Source organism: Megascapheus bottae, chromosome 1, assembly GCF_031878675.1.
Source record: "Megascapheus bottae isolate mThoBot1 chromosome 1, mThoBot2.hap1, whole genome shotgun sequence".
NCBI classification, from domain to species: Eukaryota; Metazoa; Chordata; class Mammalia; order Rodentia; family Geomyidae; genus Megascapheus; species Megascapheus bottae.
Genome location: NC_143509.1, coordinates 49,679,249 through 49,702,470, shown reverse-complemented (window position 1 = coordinate 49,702,470; position 23,222 = coordinate 49,679,249). Strand labels below are relative to the sequence as shown.

At 37.7% G+C, this 23,222-nt stretch overlaps 2 protein-coding genes across 3 annotated transcripts; one reads left to right on the top strand and one right to left on the bottom strand.

Annotated features, from left to right (window-relative positions):
• Positions 1-4,027: 4,027 nt before the first annotated feature.
• LOC150069119 (urotensin-2B-like) lies at positions 4,028-12,354 on the bottom strand. 2 transcript variants are annotated; one of them, XM_090331877.1, is made up of 5 exons: positions 12,309-12,354; positions 11,004-11,106; positions 7,917-7,954; positions 6,197-6,286; positions 4,028-4,462 (listed from the first exon to the last, which is right to left on the bottom strand). In XM_090331877.1, the coding sequence occupies exons 2-5, from the start codon at positions 11,077-11,079 to the stop codon at positions 4,421-4,423; spliced, it is 246 nt and encodes an 81-aa protein (XP_090188003.1). In that variant the 5' UTR covers positions 11,080-11,106; positions 12,309-12,354; the 3' UTR covers positions 4,028-4,420. The 2 variants fall into 2 exon arrangements, with proteins under 2 accessions (XP_090188003.1, XP_090187996.1); XM_090331870.1 differs by lacking the exon at positions 12,309-12,354 and adding an exon at positions 11,380-11,574 and having other exon boundaries at positions 4,030-4,462.
• A 1,108-nt stretch (positions 12,355-13,462) lies between these two features.
• Positions 13,463-16,123, top strand: LOC150069118 (golgin subfamily A member 2-like). The gene has a single exon (XM_090330463.1). The coding sequence runs from the start codon at positions 13,463-13,465 to the stop codon at positions 16,121-16,123; it is 2,661 nt and encodes an 886-aa protein (XP_090186589.1).
• Positions 16,124-23,222: the final 7,099 nt, after the last annotated feature.

The following is a 23,222-nucleotide window of genomic DNA, read 5'->3' as shown; positions in this document are numbered from 1 at the left end:
GTACTGGCACAGGAACAGGCCTGAAGACCAATGGAATAGAACTGAGGACCCAGATATTAAACCACAGACCTATGGCCACCTAATCTTTGACAAGGGAGCCAAAAAAATAGAATGGAAGAAAGACAGCCTCTTCAACAAGTTCTGCTGGCAGAACTGGTTAAGCACCTGCAGAAAACTAAAGTTGGATCCTTCTTTGTCACCTTGCACTAGAATTAACTCCAAATGGATCAAAGACCTGGAGGTAAAAGCTGACACACTGAAAATTTACAGGAAGGAATAGGAGATACACTAGGCCTCCTTGGCACAGGTCGAAACTTTCTTAATAAGGACCAAGAATCAGAACAAATCAGAGAAAGGCTGGATAAGTGGGACTGCATTAAACTGCAGAGCTTTTGTATGGCAAAGGACATAGCTAGTAAACTAATCAGGAAGCCTACAGCGTGGGAGAAGATCTTCACCAACCAAACAACGGACAAAGGCCTCATATCTAAAATATATCAACAACTCAAAAAATTGAATCACTCCAAAACTAACCTCCAAAGTAACAACCATCCCATTAAAAATGGGCCAAAGACTTAAAGAGAGTCTTCTCTGAAGAAGAAACAAAAATGGCCTATAGACACATGAAGAAATGCTCAACATCTCTGGTCATAAAAGAAATGCAAATCAAAACAACTCTAAGATTCCACCTCACTCCAGTTAGAATGGCCAAGATCAGAAAAACGAATGACAACAGATGCTGGAGGGGATGTGGCCAGGAGGGATCACTACTACACTGTTGGTGGGAGTGCAAACTTTTTCAACCACTATGGAAAGCAGTGTGGCAGTGCCTCAAAAGGCTAAACATAGAACTCCCCTATGACCCAGCAATTCCACTACTTGGCATCTACCCAACCATCCAGAAACAAGGACATACTAAACCCACTAGCACAACAATGTTCATTGCAGCATTATTCACCATACAAAGATATGGAACCAACCCAGATGTCCCACAGTTGATGAGTGGATCAACAAGTTGTGGTATTTGTACACAATGGAATTCTATGCTGCTGTCAGAAAGAATGACATCGCCCCATTTGTTAGGAAATGGAAAGACTTAGAAAAAATCATATTAAGTGAAGTAAGCCAGACTCAAAGGAACTTAGGCTGAATGGTTTCCCTCATTCGTCATAATCAGTAGAAACCTTGGGCTCTACTAGCAGAGATCTGCAATAGAGCAAAATCTTGATACATAAGGCCATATAATGTGAAGCTAATTGAAAGGACCTCCAGGATATTGAAACAAAAGCCATATAATGAATGATTGTTGTCCTTAATGTACTATGTTGTCTCTCATCTCCTTTGATGTCCCTTGGTTATCTCATATTGGTATAGTATCTCACTTTGTTATCTGATATATTGAATTTATTTGTATTTGGATATTTGAAATTTGATAGGGAAGGGGGGAAAACCAAGACGGGTGGGGGGTGTGGGGGGTGGGAAATCGGTACCAAGACATGTGAAAGGGTATCAATGTATGTGAATTAATGCACCTTCTATCTGGCAAATATCATGTAGCCCTTTTACTAATTACAATAAAAAAAAGAAAAGAACTCTATTAACAACAGATGCTGGTGGTGATGTGGCCAGGAGGGATCACTACTACACTGTAGGTGGGAGTACAAACTCATTCAACTACTATGGAAAGCAATATGGAGTTTCCTCAAAAGACTAAACATAGAGCTCCCCAATGACCCAGCAATTCCACTACTTGGCATTTACCCAATCGTCCAGAAACAAGGACAGACTAAATCCACTAGCACAACGATGTTCATTGCAGCACTATTTACCATAGCAAAGATATAGAACCAACCCAAATGCCCCTCAGTTGATGATGTGGTATTTATACACAACGGAATTCTATGCTGCTATCAGAAAGAATGACATCTCCCCATTTGTTAGGAAATGGAAAGACTTAGAAAAAAATCATATTAAGTGAAGTAAGCCAGACTCAAAGGAACAGCCTCAATGGTTTCCCTCATTTGTCAGAATCAGTAGACACCTTGGGCTCTCCTAGCAGAGATTTACAATAGAGCAAAACCTAGATACATAAGGCCATATAGGATGACGCTAAATGAAAGGAATCCAGGATATAGAAACTAAAGCCATATAATGAGTGATTGTTGTCCTTAATGTACTATGTTATCTCTCTCCTCTTTTGCTGTCCCTTGGTTATCTCATATGGGTGCAATATTTCACCGTGTTATCTGATATATTGTATATATGCTTATTTGGTTATTTGAAATAGGATAGGGAAGGGGGAAAAACAAAATGAGGGGTGGGGATCAAGGGAGGGAAATGGGGACCAAGATATGAGAAAGGGTATCAATGTTTGTGAAGTAATTCACCTTCTATCTGGTGAATATAATGTAACCCTTCTATTAATTACAATAAAATTATATGAAAAAAAGAAAATTATAGTATCTCATCGCAATATAAATTCTTAATGCCTTCACCTAGGTTTCTGGATCCATCTTGCTTTGAAATTTGATTGTTCATGGGGATCAATTTTTATTTCAGCCACTACCAGTAACTTCACAGTAATATGAGTTGTTTTTGTGACTTGACTTAATCATCTACTTCACATATCCATCATCATAGATATTTACTTGGTTCCTACCACATGCAAAATGGTGTCTTTACTGGGATTTTGCACACTGTTTTCCTTGTTGCCTCCTTTCTTGGTAATTGTTCCTACTTGGCCCCTTTTGCTGATTCTCATCTGCCTAATTTCCAGCCCTGTAGTCATCTGGACTTCAATCCTTGAATGCATTACCTCTCTATCTCTACCTGGATTTAATCCCAGACAATCTCACAATGCCAACTATGAATTTGCTCACAAATATCAAATGTATGCTTCCAATCTGTGTTGCTTCTACAAACTCCCGGTTCTATACCAAAGGTTTACTCAAGTCACAAGGGGATTTTGTTGTGCATGGTATAATAAGCCTATAAGGTCTACAGTAAAAACAATGTTCAATTCCTTGAACACTGTTACCTTTCCTAGGTGCCCTCAACCACACATAAATTGAATTATGTACTTAGTTCTAGCAGTAAGAAGAGCAATTTACATCCTCTGAGCCTCTCCTATCATGCAAAGGAAAAGGAAGAGCGTGTGTTCCACATAGTTTAGGTAGGAAGAAGAGGAGAATAACTCAGAATATTCCAGTTTTGTGTAAACCTAACTCAACATAGGAAACTTTATCATATAAACTTAAAATAACACAGGAAGCTACACTCCAGAGATTTTAAGGTTGTTTTTGATAATATTATCTGCCAAGCACATACCAATATGCAAATTGACAAAGTCAAAGTGAGCTCTTATTCTGAGAAGTACCTACAATTTGAAGCAGGTTTACCAACCCATTAGTGGAATAAGAAACTATTCCTATAGGTTTGGAAATATTTTACAAAAAGTTAGCAAATATGGCAAAGTTGTATCTGCAACAGCTATATATTTATTGACCATCTGTCTCTTAAATTTCTAGAAGAAAAGATTGGCAAACAGAAAATTGGACATAGATTAAAAGTTGCATTTAGGTTAGGATTTACAACAAATAAAAGGAGTGTAATGAGCCCAGGAAGGAAATGGTGATTTCACAGTAAAAAATAATAATAATAAAGAAGTTCAAAAAGACTGAAAGAGCTAATTGCTTCTAAATACTGAACATCCTGAAATGAGATTATTAAATGATTTAGGAAACAGAGGTTTGGTAAATATCAATTGGAATAAATAATTCCAGAAATAATTCAGACTAAGCATGTGGTCTTTAAGAGATATTCCAAATAGCTTCCAGAAAGCTGATATATTAGAGTGAAAAAATAATCTAAATATTTTGAGTACTGGGCATAGTGTTCTATACCTATAATTCCACCACACAGGAGGCTGAGGCAATAAGATCAAGTGATCCAGCTTGGATTAGCTGGTGAACACATTGTCAAAGAAATAAAAAATGTATTACCCACAAAACAGTTATGTGAAGAAAGCAGTTCATAAGCTTTCCAGTTTTTATTTTATTGCTTTTTTTTTTCCTTTGACAGTCCTGGGACTTGGATGCTGTCCCTGAACCTTCGTGCTCAGGGTTACAGCTCTATCACTTCATCTACAGTTTCACTTCTGGCTTTCTGTGGTTAATTGGAGATAAGGACACACCTTCCCACATTGGTTTCTCACCACAGTCCTCAAATCTCAGCTTCCAGAGTGACAAGAATTACAGGTGTGAGCCCCAGGTGACTGGCAGCTTTCTAAATTTTTGACAAGTGCCATGGTCAAGAGAATGTTGTTGCTTAAAATAATAAAAAAAAATTAGGAACTTTAAAACAATAAACTTGCACTTTCAACCTCTGAAAAGTTTTGAGAGACCTGAGAAAAATGTGCAATTCATGAAGGAATCATTCCCCTGAGCTGGAGAGGCCTCCAAGGCTAATGGAAGAAAAACAGAAATTTCAGGCATTGTCAAACTAGGGCAAACAATACAATGGACAAATTAATTATTCTTAGAAATTAGTAGGCTATAACCAACAAACTTATCTCTACTGGGCACAGTAGTAAATAGCTAAAATCCTAGCTTTACAAGAGACAGGTATCAGGTGAATATAGTTCCAGAACAGACTATGCAAAAATATTGAGATGGCGTTCTTTCTGACACCAGCATAGAATTCCATTGTGTATAAATACCCTCATTTGTCTTAATCAGTAGAAACCTTGGGTTCTCCTAGCAGAGATTTACAATAGAGCAAAACCTAGATATATAAGGCCATACAGTATGACACTAAATGAAAGGACCTCCAGGATATAGAAACTAAAGCCATATAATGAGTGATTGTTGTCCTTAATGTACTATGTTATCTCTCACGTCTTTTGCTGGTTTTGCTTGGTTATCTCATATTGTTACAGTATTTTACCTTGTTATCTAATATATTGTATATATGCTTATTTGGTTATTTGGAACAGGATAGAGAAGGGGGGAAAACAAGATGAGGGGTGGGGATGGGGGGAGGGAAATGGGGACCAAGACATGAGAAAGGGTACCATTGTTTTGAAGTAATGTACCTTCTATCTGATGAATATAATGTAACCCTTCTATTAATTACAATAAAAAATATATGAGAGGGACTGGGAGTTTGGCCTAGTGGTAGAGTGCTTGCCTAGCATGTACAAAGACCCGGGTTCAATTCCTCAGTACCACATACATAGAAAAAAGCCAGAAGTGGTTCTGAGGCTCAAGTGGTAGAGCTCTAGCCTTGAGAAAATCCAAGGACCGTGCTCAGGCCCTGAGCTCAAGCCCAGGACTGGCAAAAAAAAATTTAAAAAAAGAATAAAAATATATATAAAAAAAGCAAAAATATTGAGAGCTCTTCTCAACCCACAATGTAAAGACTAGTTAGCATTTTCCAGAAGGCCTTTTCTTTAAGAAAGGGATTAGTATAGCTTAATGTGTTTTCTTTTGTTTACATTTATTTTTTTAGTCAAGATCAAAGTATTCACTTCGGTAGAGGGTGTGGTTTATATTTAGTGTATTTTTTGTTGTTTTTTATTTTGTTTTTTAAACCAGTCTGACTTGTCTGGTTGGCGGCAGCCCATGACTACTTCTGGCAAGTAGACATCTCTAGAAAGGGCATGTGTCACTACTGGACTAGGGACTTGAAAGCTGGGATGTATACTTCATTCATGTCTCTTGGTTTTACTGGTGATTGAACCTAGGGCCTCTTCCCTGCCAGGTAAGCACTCTATCATAAGCTATATCTTTCAGCCCTCTGGGTTCTTTTTTAATTCATAAACAAGATAAATTTATTATTGGGAAACTAATATCAAGGAGTTAGTAGGTTTAATGTCTCAGGAGGACCTGTTTCGCATAAATAGCACCTACTCTGTCCTTATAGGATGAAACGGATAGGTCCAAACACTGTTCCAAGAACAATTTCTTTTTTTTTTTTTTTGGTGACACTAAAATATGAATTCAGTCCAGCCCTCTCTTTTATATCTTTGTTTTGGGATTGAGTCTCACTAATTTTTTGTGGGCTGGCCTTCACTCAGGATCTTCTTGCTATTACCACATAAAGACTACAACTTGTCGCCTTATTTCTTCCATCTTGGAAGTAATTGCAGAAATAATTTCTCAGAAGTCCAATTTTAAAATTTGAAATGCAAGCTTACCTCATTTGTTTGAATGGGATAAGGATAGCCCATCCACAACATAGGATATTCAGCATCGTTGGCCTCCAGGAAATGTTCTTGTTTTTCTAACTGATAAAAACAAATTAAATGGAAATCAGTCTTCCATAACTTGGGTTCTATTCTCTGTTAGTGAAAAAGGAGAAAAAAGGAGGAAAGATGGGAGAAATAGAGGGCAAAGGTAAAAAAAAAAGAATTAAGGGAAAATAAACAAAAATAATAACATAGAAAAATGAATTTCCAGAATAGCTGGAAAAATTACGTGAATTGATCAGAAATTATAAAAAAAGAAACAAGGTTTTGACAAAAGAAGTCAAAGTCTGTGTGTAAATTAATAAAGATCCAGTAAAGGTGGGCAGATTGGATAAGATTTCATTTCTTGTACAAGAAACAGTAGGTAACAGTTCTTTTAAAGGAAATTAGAGAAATGTGTGAATGCTTGGATCTCCTCACAAATTTTCTCTTTTGAACAGAAAACGAGAAATATTTCAAGTCTGTATTTTCCACCAAGAATTCAATTATCTTTTTGTTTTTTGTCAATTATGGGGCTTGAAATCTGGTCCTCAGCTCAAGGCTAGTGCTCTACCACTTTGAGCTTCAGGACCACTTCTGGTTTTCTAGTAGTTAATTCGAGATAAGAATCTCATAGACTTTCCTTACTGGGCTGGATATCTTCAGGTCTCAGCCTCCTGAATAGCTAGGATTACAGGTGGGAGTCATCCATGCCTAGGTTAGCTCAGCTATTTTAATTTTCTTTCTTTTCTTTAATTTGGTAGTTCTGGGCTGTGCACTCAGTTTGCTCAGCTTGTTTCTGCAACACTGCCACGTTAGGCATGCTTTCAGCCCAGGTTTGCTAATCAGCAAATAATCATTTGAGGGATGGAATTTCACAACACTTCTGTCCAGGCTTGCTTCAAATCACAGTCCTCCAGGGTTCCTCCTCCTAAGAATCTAGTCTAACAGTAAGACTACCTTAGCTTATGGGTAAGCTACCAGGGCTTGACTTCAAACATCTTAATTTTTAACAATGTCTCATTACCCCCTGAAGAGCTAATTCCACCAAGACAGTGCTCAGCCTGAACTACTCCATGTCTTCCTAGCGTTGATGTTCAAAGACACAAGGACAGTCATCATTTCTTTTCCCAAATGACAGAATAATATATTAGCATCCAAACTATTTGAAGGAGGCTGGCAATCCTGTAATTCAATATATTTTAAATGCATTTTATAGAATATGAAAGATTGAAGAGCACAGAGTTCACGTGGGCTCCCTGTCAAGAGGGCAACATTGCGATTTCTCCAAACCCATTGCTTGAAGCAGAGTAATTCCACTCTTTTATGTCTCATTGGCTGAAGCCATGCAGAATTTGGAGCAAAATGAGGAAAAAAGAGTATCAATAAGACTTTCGGAGAACTTTAGTTGACCCAAGGCCTCCTTGCTGGGTAATTAATATGACCACATCAGGCATAGTTTCATTTTTAAGTATAATTCATAGTTTAAGAATAATTTAAGTATAATCTAAGTATAATTTCATAGTTTTCATTTTTAAGTATAATCTACTCTTTTTTCCTTAGCAAATTATTGTTTCTTCAATAGGACTGGAGAATTCACTTGGAATATTAATGATTTTCATAACATTATGTCAAAAAGAAACTGCCTTGTAATAGTAAAATTGAACATTTAAGTGGGTCTCACTCTCACCTGATTTGGTTCTCCCAGTTTGTGAGCCAGTCCAACACCTGCAAGAAATATTTGTCAGGTGAAAAATGTGCATTGAAAATAATATCCACTTCAGAAAATATACTTAGAATTTTATGTGGCAAGGGCTTTTTTTCCATGTAATTTGAAATTACCTGCCCATTGTCTGAGCACAGTGTCTCAGATAAATCCTAACTCCAAGATATACTTTTATTTGAAAAGAAACAACTACATTTTTACTGACATAGTGAAATCCAGGAAGCAATATTAAATGTTATAAAAAGATACAAATTCTACATGTAGTTCAATGAAGATAGAAAATTTCCTAAAATAGTAGTAGCAATTTTAGATATAAGTCAATGAAGGTTTAAAAAATTCCCAAAATAGTAGTAGCAGTTCTCTAAATTTTATACTGTGGCTTGAATTTTTGTTGTTGTTGGAAATGGGGCTTGAACTCAAGAGTTTATGTGTCGTCCCTGAGCTCTTTTTACTCAAGGTTAGCACTCTACCACTTTGAGCCACAGCTCTTCTGATTTTTGAGTGATCAACTAGAGATAAGAGTCCCATAGGGACTGTTCTACCCAAGCTGGCTTTGAACTCCAATCCTCATATCTTAACCTCCTGAGTAGCTAGCATTACGGGCATAAGCCATCTGTATCTGGCTGAATTTTTCTTTTTACAATTTCACTTCTCCAATGAAAAAGTCTTATTTATAATTTTGAACATTATTTTTAAGTATTAAGATTTGGAGATGGAAATTATCTTTGGTTTAGTTGGGTTCTTTATTTTTCCTCTCTCTGAAATAGGGTCTTATTAACTTTACCCAGTCTGGTCTCAAAATCACCATTCTCCTCCCTCACAAGTTGAGATTACAAGTGTGTACCAAGTCATTCCTCCACTAGAAAATTCACCAATTATGACAGCTAAGGGAACCACTTTTCAATTGAATTCTTTGGGTTTGGTGAATACACAGGGCAACATGTGAAGTATTTTTTAAACCTTTGTCTTTACAGGACAAAGTGTTTGTTAAAAGAAAATATTAAGACTGGAATATATGTCAGTATGCTCAAGCTTTCTTAGTATCTATTGGCAAGGACCAGAGTCCAATCCCTAGTACATAAGTAAATAAATAACATTTAGTGTTGGATATAATAAACTACCCAGACCTTCTCTTAAAACCAAAAACATTTACTAAAATGAAATACTAACTATTCCATGAGATTTCAGAGTCTCATCTCTTCTGGAAGAGAAAAACAAAACTGTTTTTCCACTTCATAGTTAATAATCCATTAGGATACTCAAATGGAATGGAATAGGCTTTTAATGCTTTTAAATAACTGTGAGGGTTTTAGCATGAATGTGTGCCAAGAGAAACATTTAAGCTCTCAATACATCGCACAAGAGAATAGTCATTATTTAATACAAATTGATATTATAAAGAGCAGGTACTTGAGGGGCTAAAAAGCACCCCCATTCTGAGGTAGTAACTATCTTGCTGTTTATATAAACTATACATAAATTAAAGAAACTGAATTGTGGTGCCATTAAAGTCCCAGGAACTGACCTATCTATGTTAAAATTAACCAGAACTCATGTAAATTCAAGGGATGGCATTTGTTTTCTAAAGCCATAAAACTACCCTCAGACAGCTAATTAGGACTCTACTGGCATGGGAACCTACCGTTAGCTTCCACTGCCCTGAAATGTCCCTAACTCCTACCTTATCTCACTCCAATAGCTGATTGCTGTGTTGTTGTAAATCTGTGGTCTTTGCCTTTAAAAGCCCTGTAAAAATTCAGCTCATGGTCTCCTCCTAAGCTCCCACTGGGTGCTTAGGACAAGGCCTGGGAGTCCGCCTGAATAAAGCCTTGCTTTAGCATTTCAGAACATCTGTCTCTCCATGGTCTCCTTGGTGGTCGTCCTGAGACTTGGGCATTACAATACTCAACAGCTGTTTTTATCCAGAAATACTGGCTTCTGACTTAGGTCCATGAGTGAATTGAAAGCTTGCCATCCCAGCTCTGACTCTTGGAATCAGGAAGAACAAGACTGAAAAGTAGATAAGGAAAAGAAAACGTACCTAAGCAGACGTTGGTGGCTTATGCCTGTAATCCTTGCTACTCTGAGATCTTAGGATCTCAGTTCAAAGCCAGCCCAGGCAGGAAAGTGCATGAGACTCTTATCTCCAATTAACCACCAGAAAACCAGAAGTGGCACTGTGGCTCAAGTAGTAGAGCGCTAGTCTTGAGCTGACGACTGCAGGGACATCACACAGACCTGAAATCAAGCCCGAGGACCAATAAAAAGAGGGGAGGGCGGGAGTTTGGCCTTGCAGTAGAGTGCTTGGCTATCATGCACGAAGACCCAGGTTTAAGACCCAGGTTTGATTCCTCAGTACCACATGCATAGAAAAAAGCTGGTAGTGGTTCTCTGGCTCAAGTGGTAGAGCTCTAGCCTTGAGAAAAAGTCCAAGGACAGTGCTCAGGCCCTGAGTTCAAGCCCCACGACTGGCAAAAAAAAAAAGGTAAAAAGAAGGAGGAGGAGGAGGAAGAGAAGGAAAGAAAAAGAAAGAAAGAAAGAAAAGAAAGAAAGAAAGAAAGAAATAAAAAAAGAAAGAAAGAAAGAAAGGAAAAGACAAAGTACCTCCCAACCCCAACCAGACAGCCATGAGTCATAGTGTCACAAAGCCTTTGTCTGACCAATAGAGACTGGGAGCAATCAGAGTAGCTGTCACTGGCACCTCTGACCCCTAGGATACCTCTTGACTGAAACTGTTTAGTGAGCCTGTATTCCTCCCTGCAAATGTCTGTGTAATGAAAGTAGTTGGAAATTTGGAAATCACATCTCTTCTCTTCCCATAGTGTCCCCATGCCTCATTAAGTTTCCTTTCTCTGACCTTCACCATTACTTTTCTCTTTATTTGGCATACTAGATTGAGTAACCAGATCTGTCTGGTATATGCAAACCAGGAATTTGCCCCCCTTGGACTTCAAATCTGGTAACTAGTAACTAAATCTCCAGTGGCAGATGGAGATAGAATGGATTTTATTGTTTTTTTTTAAATAAAACTTGACTTTATTCTTCACTCACCCATGTTGGAAGGGTTCTGAAAATCAAACTTTTTCTTCAGTAGAGCCAACAAGACTTCAAGATTTAATACCACCATTTCCAATTAGGTTTTACAGGCATTCACCTATGAAAAAGATGTAGAGATACACACAGTTATAAAAATTAATGAATGACCACAGGTCAGGAACTACACAGGTAGTTCCTAGCTACTCGGGAAATGGAGAGAGGAAAGATCAAGTTTGGGAGGCCTCTAGGGTAGTAAACTTTTCAAGACCCTATCTCAGATATCACCATCCAAAACCAAAGCTGAGTAGCTAACGCGAAATGTCTTAGCAGGATGATCTGACTTTGGACAGGAATGGACAGGAAACTTCTTCTGGCACTGCAGGTGACCCACCTGAAAGCCACACGGGAGCAGTGAGGCCTAGCCAGGCGCAGGCAGATGAGTGCCCCTGGTCCAGCAGCTCAAAGGGCTGAGGAGTCAGTAAGGCCGCTGTGTCCAGGCTGGGCCCCAGCTCGCTCTTACCACCAGCGCTAGCCGGCCATCCGGTTCAGAGCGCTGGGGGAGGGGGGGTTGGTGAGGCTGGTGCTGGAACTGGCATCGCATGGGCTCCTGGCCCAACGGGAGCAGCTCGAGCGCACCAAGGGGAGGGGTGCGAGTCACTCTCCTGGAGTATCTTAAGCTCCTGCCCCCATCCCTTCCTTGTTTGTGTCTGCAGTTTTCTGATTCTTCTTTACAGTTACTCTTTCTTGAGTTTATCTGGGATTTCTGAAAGCTATATAAACGTATGTTTCTACACATTTTCGTTGATAACGTGTATGTTATAATGAGGGAGCTCATCACAGCTTCCGGAATGGAAGTGGCTAGAGGAACAGTGGGTTCCTGGGCGCTGAGGCCAGGGAGATCCGCACCTGCAGACCTGAGGCTCAGGGAATTCAAGCTGGCAGCCGCCTCCCGAGCAACTGTGATGCGAACACAAGAGCCGGGAACTGACTGGGCCCCACTCAAATCATTCTTTTTCTAAGGGCTCAAGACCAGCTTCCAGCTTAGTCGAGGGACTAAGGAGTCACTGCTATCCCTGAATCCCTGCAACAAGTATTTCACAGTGGCCTTCTGGAGACCATGCCTTGATCCAAAGCAGTGGCTTGGGCAGAGAACCTCAAAGAGCTGGTCATGAGAAGGAAAAGCTGGCCATACCCAATGAACTCACTAATCACTTCAGCCAAGCTCTGAAGGGCATGCAAGCACTTCTGGGCGGAAATAGATGTCCAAAGGCTCTATAGTAGTAAAGGGCTGCCCCAGAACCTAGATTCTAGACACATCACTTGGAGGTGGCTGGGTTGTTGACCGCTTGTCTAGCCGAAGTTTTCAGTCAGGTGCAAGCTATTCTTTTTGTACACGTTTGGATTTCACATCCTCCTAGGTGGGAGCAGCATGGACTTTCTCGGACATTCTCCTTTCTCCCGCGATTGCCTTTGATTCCTCTGAGATCATCAGCCAGAGTGTGTAGAACAGATGCTGTGCTAGGCATGGCCTCCAGGAGCCAATCCCAATACTTGTGGAGAGGAGCCTGGACTCGGGAGGTCCCTGAGCCCTCCAGTCTCTCTGGAATTGGAAGAGCAGGATATATCAAGAACGGAACTAGCCGGGCGTTGTGGCTCACACCTGTAACCCTACCTACTCAGGAAGCTGAGACTTGAGGATCAAGCTTCAAAGCCAGCCTTGGCACTAAAGAACACCAGACTCATCTCCAATTAATCACTAGAAAAGGGGAAGTGGGGCTATGGCTCAAGGGGTGGGGTGGTAGTCTTGAGCTGAAGAGCTTGGGACAGTGCCCAGGCTCAAAGTTCAAGTCCTATGACCCACAAAAATTTAAAAAAACATTATGAATCTGTGATTCCCTCATCAGAATACAAGTGTCAGCAAATAAGGTTAGAAAAATAGAGCTACTTCAGTATGGAGTGGTACATGGGCAGAGAGCTGTGTTTCTTGGTGCCTCTTCCTGAAGGGCAATGGAAAGCCTGGGGGAAACTCTGGTGGCCATAGCTGTGTGTAAAATTGGGTACCTATCCAGCTAAAGTGGGTCCCACACTTGCCCCCCCCCAAACAAATTGGACAAGGTTAGATGGGAATGGGACTGCAGGAGCAGCTGTCATCATGACTCCACCCATTCTGCCTGGATCACAAGTCAGGCCACACCCCCTGCTATTTCATGTTTCTGTCTGACCAATGGGATTCAAGAGTCGGGCCACACCCACATCCCATGCTGCTTATATAGCACCGGAATTTGCTCTGTGGACTTACACCACAGCAATTGGAGAGGGTAGAGGTGGCTGCGTGGTGAGTGAGAGAGTTGGAGAGAATTGAGGTGATTTGGGCGGAAAGAGACATAGGTAATTGAGTTAGTTTTTACTGATTAGGAAAAAGACATAGGAAATAGAGTTAGAGTTAGTTGTTAGAACTTTTAAAAAGCCTGGGAATGTGGCCCAACCATCTTTCCCGTCCCAGAGCTGGGAAGACTGAACAAGCACGACAAAATGAAAAAGCTGCAGGAAAGACACTAGTGCAAGAATTCCAGCAGAATTGCTCTGATAGATCTTCAAAATACTTCAAAAGAAAGAAGAAGACCAAAAATGGAGGAAGTCCCAAGACAAACACCATTGGGGATTGTAATTCAGGTGAGAGTACAGCAGAAGAGCATGCTGTCCCTGAGCCTCCCCTGCCTTCAGGCACAGTCAGAGCTGACAGGTACAGGAGTGTTATGGATCTCAGCGCTACTGACGATCTGGAGAGTAACTGCCAACGCCTCCAGTTTTCCTTGTATGCCACCAAGAGAAAAAACCAACTGCTCTGGAGCGAGGCTGAATTACTGAGGCAAGAAAGGAAAGACCTTCAAGATCAACATGACAAAGAGAATGAGAAGAACGCTCACGTGCAAGAAGCACTGAAAGAAGAGCTGGAAGTCCATAAGATAGCAATAGAGATGCTGATTTCAAATGAAGGTGATATAAAATCTACCCTTTCTCACATGCCACACGTAGCCGAGAGCGAAATGGAACGTGAAGGCCACACCAGTCATCTGCGGGCTTCACAGCAACGCATGTTAGAGCTAGAGACTGCATTGTCTGCAGTCACCACCAAGCAGAGCAAGACCGAAAAAAAGAATCAACAACTTACCGAAGACCTGACTAACTTGAAGGTTCACTTCCTGGAAAAGATCAGAAGCTATAACAAATTGGCAAGAGAGAACACCGAGTTTCAGGAAAGAGTGGAAGTGCTCTCGACACAAACAGCCAACATGAAACGCAGAATTAATCAATTCCAGCATGCATTGCTGGAACGGGCAGCAATGAAAAGACAACTAGACAATTTGAAAAGTCTGGTGACCACATTAAAGTGGGAGAGAGACAAGTTGGCAGAGGACCTGAGGGTGGAGAAGTCCACATGGGCAGAGAAGGTCCAACAGCTCTCTGAGAAGATAAACCAAATGACAGAAGAGAGAGAGCAAAAGTTGTGTGAGGTAGCGGAGCTAGAGAACAACCTCTCAGAACTGAGGAAGCAGCTGGCAGAGCAGCAGCCCCCTGCAGAACCATCACAGGTTGTGCAGCAGCTGCAGGCCCAGGCCTGCCAGTTGCAGAAAGAATTAAAGAATTTGGAGGAACAACTTAACAACCAGTTACAGGAAAACCAGCGCCTCGCTCTCCAGAACATGGAGCAGCAGGAACGGCTGCGGAAGCTGGATGAGGATCATCACAACATCCTTGAGACATCGAGCTGCACACATGCACGCAACAAAGACCTGAAATACAAGCTGGCCCAGCTACAGGCTGCCTGCCACCAGCTGACCGGTGAGAAGGAGGAACTCACCAGAGTCCTGTACTTGGAGCAGCAGGAGAAGCTGGAGCAGCAACAAAAGATAGAAGAGTGGAAAGAGGTAGCTGAAACCAAGAGCCAAATGGCTCAAAATCTGCAGGAGCTGCATGACCAGTTCCTAGCCCAGCTACAGGAGCTCAGAGCCACCTGCGATCAGCACGTGGCCTCCAATCAGGAGCTGACCTTAGAAAAGGAGGCGCTGCAGCAGCATGTGCTAAAGCAGACCGTGTTGCTGGAGCAGCTGAAGAAGGAGCAGGTGCAAAGCAAGTTGAAAGATCAAATGGTAACTCAAAATTTACAGGACACTCTGAAGTGCCTGGAAACAACTAGACAACAGAAGGAGAAGCTGCGGGCTCAACTGAGCTTGCTAGCTTATTCCGGGGAAGGTGAAGAAGGAGTAAGCAACAAAGAAAAGGGTGAGGAGGCAACTCCACCAGATATAACCTACCCGGAAGATGATGACAACCCACAAGCCATCGGTGATTTTTATTTGAACGCACTAGCAGCTGCTGAATCAATAAAATTAAGACTGAACAAGCAGCTGCAGGAGCAGCAGGCCCGCTGCTCATGCCTGGACAATCTGGCATCCCAGTTCCAGACAAAGATCAAGTGCCAGGCCCTGTTCCCCAAGAGCTGGGGCCGTGGTGTGTCTTGGAACAGGAAGAAAGATACACAGGAACACAAAAAGCTAAAAGTCTGCTTCATCCATGACCAGCCTGACAAGATAGACTTCCAGAGTCAACTGGAAGAGTTACAGCATCAGAGCAACCAGCTGATAGAGCGTATCAGCACCATTGAAGAATCCATAGTTCTCTCTAAAGAACAGATGGAAGTCCTGGATGAACTGTACCGGGAAAAAGATGAATATGTCGACCAACTTTCCCAGGAAAAGAGGGAGAAGAAGGAGGAGCTGCAGGAGCTTCTGATGCGCCTTGCAGGTGAAAGCACAGATTGCCAGAGCAAGATGCCAGTAGAAACCAAAAGCCTTGCTGCTGAAACTACTTCAGAATACTCAGGTCCAGAGAAGACTGGACCTGAGAAGACTTCTCCAGAGGAGAAGAAAGAGTTTGAGGAAGTGTCACTTGAAGATGATATTGAACCTGCCCAGGTAGAGGCTGAGATGCCTGGCCCCCTAGAGGCTCCTACCACAGGGCATATCGTGCCACTGCTTCCTAATGTCCAGAACGACCAAGCGCTTTCAGGCTCAGGCAATGAGCACTCTGCCTCTTTCTTCTTTAAACTGAGGCAAATGGTAAATATGAAATAATAACTAAAGATTTGGAGCCACCACCAGGAGAAGTAAATATCTGGATAATATTCTTTCAAGCATTGATATAAATGGATGGTAGGTGGTCCAAAATTCTAGACACTTCTCCATTGGTTGCCAGGGAAGGAGTATATGTTATTGTTAGTATATAGAATAATCACAAAAGAACAACAAGGAAGGCTATAGACATGGGTAAACTGTACAGAACAGGTGTGAGGCTCCAACTTAAAATGACGAAGTAAAAAAGGGAATGTGTAACAACATGGAAAGAGATGATGTAAGACAAGAGAAATTGAGAAGGTGTGACTTAAGGGACAGTACTAAACTCGAGTGATAGGACCAAAGTGAAAGACCAATGAAAAAGAAAACTTAAGAAAAGTTAAGAAAAAAAAGAGGAAGGAAGGAAGGAAGGAAGGAAGGAAGGAAGGAAGGAACAAAAGAAAAGAAGAGAAAGGAAGAGAAAAAATGGAAGGAAGGAAGAGAAGAAGAAAAAAAGAAAAAATAAAGATGAAAAAGGAAAGGATAAAGCGAAAAAGAAAGAAAAAATAAAAAGGAAGAAGAATGAAAGAGAAAAAAATAGGAAGAAAAAATAGAGAAAGCAAAAAAGAGAAAGGAAGAAAAGATGAAAAAAGGAGAGGAAGAAGAGAGAAAAAGGAAGAAAGAAGAAATAAAACACACAGACAAGAAAAAAATAGGTTGAAAGACGAGAAAAATAGTAGAGGAAAAAAGAAATAGGAAGAAAAAAGGAAGAAAAAAGAGCAAAAAATGGAAGAAAATATGAAGAGAAATAGAAGCAGAAAGAAAGAAAACACAAAGAGAAAAAATAGGATGAAAGACAATAAAAAATAGTATAGAAAGAAAAAGAAATAGGAAGAAAAAAGAGGAAGAAAAAAGCAATAAAAGAAAATGGAAGAAAAGATGAAATAAAGAAAAAAGAAAAATGAAGAAAAGATGAAATAGAAGACAGAAAAATGGAAGAAAGAAAAAACATAGAGACAAAGAAAGAAAAAAATAGGATGAAAGAATAATAGTAAAGAAAAAAAGAAATAGGAAGAAAAAAGAGCAAAAAAATTGAAGAAAAGATGAAGAGAGAGGAAGAACACAGAAAAAAGGAAGAAAAAGAAGAAATAAAACAGACAAGAAAGAAAATATAGAAGGATGAAGGATAAGAAAAAATATTAAAAGAAAAAGAAATAGGAAGAAAAAAGAAAAGAGCAACAAAAGAAAATGGAAGAAAAGATGAAGACAGAAAAAAGAGGAATGAAGAAAGAAAACACATAGAGACAAGAAAGACAAGAAAAAATACTAAAAAAGAAATAGGAAGAAAAAAGCAAAAAAGAAAATGGAAGAAAAGATGAAATGAAAAATAGAGGAAGACAGAAAATAGAGGAAGAAAGAAAAAAAGAAAACACAGAGACAAGAAAGAAAAAATAGCAATATGAAAGACAAGAAAAGAAAAATAGGAACTAAAAATAGCAGAAAAAAGAGGAAGAAAAAAGAATTAAAACACATAGAGACAAGAAAGAATAAAATAGGATGAAAGATGAGTAAAAATATTAAAGAAATAGGAAGAAAAAAGAGAAAAAGAACAAAAATAGAAAATGGAAGAAAAGATGAAGAGGAAGAAAGAAGAAATAAAAAACATAGAGACAAGAAGGAAAAAATAGGATGAAAGACAAGAAAACGAAAAAAAAATAGAAGGATGAAAGACAAGAAAAAATTGGAAAGAAAAGAAAAAGAAATAGGAAGAAAAAGAAAAAATAGTAAAGAAAAGAAAAAGAAATAGGAAGAAAAAGGAAGAAAACAAAAGAAAAAAAGAAAATAAAGAGAAAGTAGAAGAAGACAGAAAAAAAGAGGAAGAAAGAAAGAAAAACTAAAACACATAGAAACAAGAAAGAAAAAAATAGCAGGATGAAAGACAAGAAAAAATATAGGCAGAAAAAGGAAACAGGCAGAAAAAATAGCAAAAAAAGAAAATGGGAGAAAAGATGAAAAAAGAAAGTAGAAATAAAACACATAGAGACAAGAAAGAAAGAAAAAATAGGATAAAAGAGAAAGAGACGAGAAAGAGACAAGAAAGAATAGAAGAATAAAAGACGAGAAAAAATAGTAAAGAATTAGGAAGAAAAAAAGTAGAAGAAAAAAAGAGAAAAAAATGGAAGAAAATATGAAGAGAAAGAAATAGAAACAATAGAAGGATGAAAGATGAGAAAAACAGTAAAAAAAGAAAGACAAGAAAAAATATAGGCAGAAAAAGGAAACAGGCAGAAAAAATAGCAAAAAAAGAAAATGGGAGAAAAGATGAAAAAAGAAAGTAGAAATACAACACATAGAGACAAGAAAGAAAGAAAAAATAGGATAAAAGAGAAAGACGAGAAAGAGACAAGAAAGAATAGAAGAATAAAAGACGAGAAAAAATAGTAAAGAATTAGGAAGAAAAAAGTAGAAGAAAAAAAGAGAAAAAAATGGAAGAAAATATGAAGAGAAAGAAATAGAGACAATAGAAGGATGAAAGATGAGAAAAACAGTAAAAAAAGAAATAGGAAGAAAAAAGCAAAAAAAGAATGGAAGAAAAGATGAAGAGAAAGAAATAGAGGAAGAAGGCAGAGAAAAGAGGAAGAAAGAGGAAATAAAGCATAGAGACAAGAAAAAATAGAAAGACAAGAGAAAAGTAGAGGAAGAAAAAAACCAAAAAAACAAAAAAAAACAAAAAAATAGAAAGACAAGAGAAAAGTAGAGGAAGAAAAAAAACAAAAAAACAAAAAAAAAAAACAAAAAAAGAAAATGGAAGAAAATATGAAGAAGAGAAAGAAATAGAGGAAGACAGAAAAAAGAGGAAGAAAGAAGAAATAAAACACAGAGACAAGAAAAAAAATAGGATGAAAGATGAGAAAAGAAAAAGAAATAGGAGGAAAAAATGGCAGAAAAGATGAGAAAGAAATGGAGGAAGACAGAAAAAATAAAACACATAAAAAACATAGAGACAAGAAAGAGACAAGAAAGGAAAAATTAGAAGGATAAAAGATGAGAGAAAATGGAAGAAAATATGAAAGATGAAAATATGAAAGATGAAAGACAAGAGAAAAATAGTAAAGAGAAAAGAATTAGGAAGAAAAAAGTAGAGTAAGAAAAAAAGAAAAAAAGAAAATATGAAGAAGAGAAAGATGAAAGAAAAAATAGTAAAGAGAAAAGAATTAGGAAGAAAAAAGTAGAGTAAGAAAGTAAAGAAAATATGAAGAAGAGAAAGATGAGAAAGATGAAAGACAAGAGAAAAATAGTAAAGAGAAAAGAATTAGGAAGAAAAAAGAGTGAAAAAAAGAGAAAAAAAGAAAATATGAAAGATGAAAGACAAGAGAAAAAGACAAAGAGAAAAATAGTAAAGAGAAAAGAATTAGGAAGAAAAAAGTAGAGTAAGAAAGTAAAGAAAATATGAAGAAGAGAAAGATGAGAAAGATGAAAGACAAGAGAAAAATAGTAAAGAGAAAAGAATTAGGAAGAAAAAAGAGTGAAAAAAAGAGAAAAAAAGAAAAGATGAAAGATGAAAGACAAGAGAAAAAGACAAAGAGAAAAATAGTAAAGAGAAAAGAATTAGGAAGAAAAAAAAGAGAAGAAAAAAATGGAGGAAAATATGAAGAAGAGAAAGATGAAAGACGAGAGAGAAAATAGTAAAGAGAAAAGAATTAAGAAGAAAAAAGTAGAGTAACAAAGAAGAGAAAAAAAGAAAATGGAAGAAAATATGAAGAGAAAGATGAGAAAGATGAAAGACAAGAGAAAAATAGTAAAGAGAAGAGAAAGATGAAAGACGAGAGAAAAAATAGTAAAGAGAAAAGAATTAGGAAGAAAAAGTAGAGTAAGAAAAAGAAAAAAGAAAATGGAAGAAATATGAGAAAGATGAAAGACAAGAGAAAAGAATTAGGAAGAAAAAAGTAGAGTAAGAAAAAAAATGGAAGAAAATATGAAGAAGAGAAAGATGAAAAATAGTAAAGAGAAAAGAATTAGGAAGAAAAAAGAGGAAGAGAAAAAAGAAAAAAGAGAAAAAAGAAAATGGAAGAAAATATGAAGAGAAAAGAAATAGCGGAAGAAGACAGAAAAAAGAGGAAGAAAAAAATAGAAGGATGAAAGATGAGAACAATAGTGAAGAAAAGATGAAGAAGAGAAAGAAATAGAGGAAGAAGACAGAAAAAAGGAAAAAGAAAGAAGACATAAAACAGACAGGAAAAAAATAGCAAGAAAATGGAAGAAAAGATGAAGAGAAAGAAAGGAAGAAATAAAACAGAAGGATGAAAGATGAGAAAAATAGTACAGAAAATAAAAAGGAATGGGAAGAAAAAGAAAATAGAAGAAAAGATGAAGAGAAATAGATGAAGACAGAAAAAAGAAAATAAATAAAACACACAAAAAAGAGCAAAGAAAGAAAATGGAAGAAATGAAAAGAAGACAAAGAAATAGAAGAAGAAAGAATAAATACAGAGAAAAAAGAAAGAAAAATAAAAGAATGAAAGATGAGGAAGAAAAAGGTAGAGGAAGAGAAAAGAGCAGAAAAAAGATGAAAGGAAAAAGAGGAAAGAAATAGGAAGAAAAAAATAGAAGAAAAAAGCAAAAAAGGAAGAAAAGGTAAGGGAGAAAGATGAAAGGAAGAAGAAAACAGGAAAAAGACAAAAAAGAAGAAGAAAAAAGAAGACATAAAAAAGAATAGAAGGATGAAAGATGAGAAAGAAGAGGAAGAAAGAAAAAAGAATAAAGATGAAAGGAAGAGAAAAACAGGAAGAAAGAAATAGAGGAAGAAAAAGAAAACAAGGATGAAAGGAAGAAGAGAAACAGGAGGAAAAAATAGAGGAAAGAGGAAGAAAAGATGGAAAAAGAGAAGGAAAGAAAGGAAGAAAGAGAGGAAGGAAAAATGAAAGGTAAAGGAATAAAGAATGAAAGGATGAAAGAGAGGAAAAGGAAAAAATAAGAAGAGAAACAAGAAGAGAAACAAGGAAGAACGAAAAAGATAATAACAAAACCTTGCAGATCAATTCCATAAACTCAGACTCCAGATAAATGAGTTTCCCCTGAGAGGAATCGCAGCCAGGGACGGGTACGAGGTGATGCCGCTCTGACCAACCTAAGACAGGGCCTTCAGCTTGATTTGAAGAAGTTCCCCATGACGGGTAAGGCAGAGTCAGCAATCCACCCAACCTAAGACAGGCGGATTCACTTCTTTTAAAAGAAAGAGGGGGCATATGCTGGGAGCTGAGTGTGGAGTCAGACTGACCCATGAATCTGCATCATTGCTTTACCACTCTCTGCTGGGCTGTGGTCTTAAGCTTATGGCCGTAGGTGCAGTTAAGCTTATGGCCGTAGGTGTAGTCTTGGGCTGTAGCCCTCCCGCCCCCCCCCTAGAAAAACAAAGATAAAGGAAGAATAGATGAAAGGAAGAAAAGAAAGAGGACAAAAGAAATAGAGGAAAGAACAAGGAATAAAGATGAAGAAGAAAAAAAGAGATATAGAGGAAAGAAGGAAAAGGATGAAAGGAAGAAGAAAAAGAAAAAGAAAACAAGAGGAAGAAATAGATGAAGAAAGAAAAAGAAAAAGAAAAGGAAGAAGAGAATAAAAAAAGGAAAGATGAAGAAAGAGAAAAAGAAAAAGGAAGAAAGTAATAGAGGAAGAAAAAGGATAATGAAAGGAAAAAGGATAATGAAAGGAACAAGATAAGGAGGAAGAAAAAAAATGAAGAAAAAGGAATAAGGATGAAAGGAAGAAGAGAATAGAAAAAGTAGAGGAAGAAAGGGAAAAAGAAAAGGAATAATGAATAAAGGAAAGAAGAAAGGAAGAGGAACAAAGAAAGAAAAATGAAAGATGAAGAGAAAAAAGGAAGAGAGAAAGAGGAAGAAAGAAAAAGTAAAAGGAATAAAGGATTAAAGGAATAACAGAAAAAAGAGGAAGAGGAAAGAAAAAAGGAAAAAGAAGAAAAGATGGAAGAGAATAAAAGAGGTGGAAGAAGAGAGAAAAAGACAAAAGGAAAAAGGAAAAAAGGGTGAAAGGAAGGAGACAATGAAAAAGAGGAAGCAAGAAAGAAAAAGGAATAAAAGATGAAAGAAGAGAAAAGGGGAAGAAAGCAAAAAAAAGGAAAAAGGAAAAGATGAAAGGAAAAAGGAAAAGATGAAAGGAAGAATAAAAGAAAGAAAAAGGTATAAAGTATGAAAGGAAGGAGAAAAAGGAAGAAAGGTAATGGAATAAAGGATGAAAGGGGAAAAGGGATGAAAGAAAAAGGAATAAAGAAGAAAAAGAAATAGAGGAAGAAAAGGAAAACAGGTGAAAGGAAGAGAAATAAAAGAAAGGATGAAAGAGAAAGAGGAGGAAAAAATGATAAATAAAAGACGACTGGAAGAAGAAAATACAGAAAGAGGAAGAAATGAAAAAAAAGAAAAAGCAATGAAATATGAAAGGAAGATGAGAAAAAAGAGGATGAAAGAAAGAGGAAATATAATGAAAGGATGAAAGGAAGATGAGAAAGAGGATGAAATAGAAGGGAGAAAAAGAAGGAAACAAAAGAAAGGAAGAAAAGAGGAAGAAAGGAAAGAAAAAGCAAAGAAGGAAGAAAGATGAAAGACAGACACAGAAGGAAAGGAAAACAGGAAGAAGAAAAAATGACAGAAAGTGGGGGAAAAAAGGAAGAGTGAAAGCAGAGGAAAAAGGAAGAAAAACAAACACACACCAAAAGAAAGAAAGGAAAAAAGAAAAAAAACCAGGACACACAGATAAAACGAAAAGGAAAAGGAAGAAGAAAGATGCAGACTGAAAAAAGGAAGGAGGGAAGAAGAAATAAAGAAATAAAAGAAGAGTGAAGGATGAAATGAAGAGCCAGAAGGAGAAAGAAAGAAAAAAGGAAAAGGATGGATAGATTTCACATTTCTTTGGGTCATATAAGTGATCTTAGACTTCATTTTTGATTCAATATGAATATATATTCAATATGAATACAATATGAATATATATTCAATATGAATATATAACAGTCTCATAAGAGTTTTATTCAAGAGAAAGATACGATTGGAAAATTTGAATATTAATACATTTTCACTGAAATGAAAAAGGGTAGATGACAATTCTATTG

Excerpts from the sequence above, each read along its gene's own strand:
- LOC150069119 (XM_090331877.1), bottom strand. The coding sequence starts at position 11,079 with ATGGTGGTATTAAATCTTGAAGTCTTGTTGGCTCTACTGAAGAAAAAG. Across the intron at positions 7,955-11,003 it reads TCAGAACCCTTCCAACATGG|GTGTTGGACTGGCTCACAAA; the intron begins GTGAGTGAAGAA and ends TATTTCTTGCAG. Across the intron at positions 4,463-6,196 it reads ATCCCATTCAAACAAATGAG|CCTTGGAGGCCTCTCCAGCT; the intron begins GTAAGCTTGCAT and ends TTCTTCCATTAG.
- LOC150069118 (XM_090330463.1), top strand. The coding sequence starts at position 13,463 with ATGTGGCCCAACCATCTTTCCCGTCCCAGAGCTGGGAAGACTGAACAA.